Source organism: Echinops telfairi, unplaced genomic scaffold (genome assembly GCF_000313985.2).
Source record: "Echinops telfairi isolate 266 unplaced genomic scaffold, ASM31398v2 ScPeMD7_7459;HRSCAF=8497, whole genome shotgun sequence".
Classification (NCBI taxonomy): Eukaryota; Metazoa; Chordata; class Mammalia; order Afrosoricida; family Tenrecidae; genus Echinops; species Echinops telfairi.
In genome coordinates, this window is record NW_022111359.1 from 4,863,770 (window position 1) to 4,865,835 (window position 2,066).

Here is a 2,066-nt window from a genome sequence, read left to right on the forward strand (position 1 = left end):
GAGTGGGAAGCCTCTCTCTTCCTGTAAAGTTTCAGCCTCAGACCCACGTGGGCAGTCCTGTCCTGTCCTACAGGGTCACTGTGAGTTGGAATGGATTCAGTAACAGGTTGGTTTGGGATCCAGGACCTTCCTTCTAATGGCATCCTTGTCGGAGCAGTGGGTGGGGGAGCCGGGCACCATCTCGTTCTGCTGGTCGCAGGGTCGTGGGGACTGGTGTCCCCCAGTCCGTGGGCCCGTTGCTTCCTGCCCTTTCATCCCCATCCCTCTTCTTTCCTGCTCACGGGGAGAGACCGGCGTTTGCACCTTAGGTAGCTGCTCACACACGTTTAAGACCCGAGGAGACTAGAGGCATTTCTCCTCCATTCTGGGGGCTGGGAGCCCAAAGCAGGATCTTGGCTGAGCTGATTCCATCCCCGAACCGCTCCTGAGTTCCTCGTGTCTGCTGGTGACCCCTGGCGTCTGTCCCCCATGTGTGCCCCTGAGTCTGTCTGCTCCTTTTGTGCCTTGAGAGGGATCCCATGGAGGACGCCCCCCTGCCCCTCGCCCCCTCCCTTCCCCCCCTCCCCCCGACCTCAAGGGACCTCGTGAATGTGAGTAGAGAAAACCCTGTTTCCAAGCAGGGCCCTGTTGGCCAGGGTTGGGGGGGGCCTCAGCAGTGTGTGTTTGGGAGGGGCGCATTCTATCCAGGAGTCCCCTGCACAGGGATACCTGGCATCAAAGTCAGGGTCCCCAGTGCTATGTGGCCTTGCCCTGGGCACTTTGCTGCAGCCCAGGTGTCTGGCCTGAACATATGGCAGGTGGGAGTTAGGCCAAGTCAAGGACCCCCAGACTGGCCGAGCCCCATGTCCCTGAGCTGCCCTCTGCAGACAAGGAGATCCTGGAAGAAAAGTAGGGGGATTTGTAGGACTACCCCCTGGGTCATGCTGGGGTGGGGTGGGGCAGGTGGGCCGTCCCCTGCAGGGCATGTCCTCAGCCCAGGGTCCGTCTGCAGGGCCCTGCTGGAGGAAGCAAGGACACGGCGCCTGTTGGAGGACTCAGACTCGGAGGACGAGGCTGCCCCCGCCCCGCCCCGGCCCACTGCCCGGCCCCGACCCACCACCATCCTGTACGAGGTGAGCAGGCTGCCCAGCTCAGACACTAGGTGATTGAGGCCAGGGAGATCCGAGTGCAGACCATCCCAGTGCCCGGGGCCAAATGTGGGGCCCCGTGGCACCCTGGATCAAGCCTCAGACTTCTCACGGGGGGTCAGCAGTTTGAACTGCCCACCAGCAGCCCCACAGGAAGAAGATGGGCTTTCTGCTCCCCTGAAGATTGGCAGCGTGGCAGTTAGGCCTCCCCTGGCCTGGGCCGTCTTGAGTCAGATCCACTCCAGGGCAGCGGGTGTGGTTGCTGTTTGTGGAAGATAAAAGGTTGTAGGCCACACTCCAGGAAATGCCCCTCCAATGGGACCAGGGTTGTGATGGGAGGAGGGGGCCGTGTGCTCAGGACATGACTCAGCCCCCGTCAGCGTGTTAGGAGGAGACAGAGGGCCGGAGGCCTTCAGTGCCAAGCCCAGTGTGGGAAGGAGAGCTCGAGGGGCGCTCAGAGCGGGGACACTGCAAAGACCCTTCTGTTCGGAGGCCAGGGATGAAGTTGAATCTGGGGGCCCCACCCTTGTGTCCCCCATTACTCCACAGCCCCCGAAGGCCAAGAGGAGGGTGGAGAGCTGGGAGCGGAGCGTGGGCAGCCTGGGCAGCACGACTCAGCTGGCGGACCTGGTGGTGGTGAGGAAGACTGTGAACAGCAGCAGCCAACAGGGCCTGAGGGGGCCCGTTCCCGGTGAGCCCCTCCCACCGCCTGGCCACACACTGGGGAGCTGAGCACCGCTGCTGAGCCCACCAGCCCCCCTCACTGGAAGAAAAGTGGTAACGTGCCCCTGTACAGATTCTGGGAGACCCCCTGGACCGCTCAGGGGAGGAGGGGTGGAGCTTGTTTTGCATCTTGTCTTTTTGTTTATTTATTTTAAGTGACTAATACTTAAAAACCACCTAGCCAGTCATGCTCTCCCCTACTTCCCCCCACCCCCC

The 2,066-nt window shown here is 61.8% G+C and overlaps 1 protein-coding gene across 1 annotated transcript in view; it reads left to right on the forward strand.

Moving 5' to 3' along the window:
- YJU2 (YJU2 splicing factor homolog) overlaps positions 1–2,050 on the forward strand; it is a 7,911-nt gene extending 5,861 nt beyond the window's left edge. Inside the window, exons 5-8 of the mRNA XM_045300055.1 lie at positions 578–590; positions 867–888; positions 992–1,112; positions 1,677–2,050. Of these exons, the coding sequence (XP_045155990.1) occupies positions 578–590; positions 867–888; positions 992–1,112; positions 1,677–1,859 (339 nt within the window). The 3' untranslated portion in view covers positions 1,860–2,050. The remainder of the gene's footprint in view (positions 1–577; positions 591–866; positions 889–991; positions 1,113–1,676) is intronic.
- The last annotated feature ends 16 nt before the right edge of the window (positions 2,051–2,066 follow it).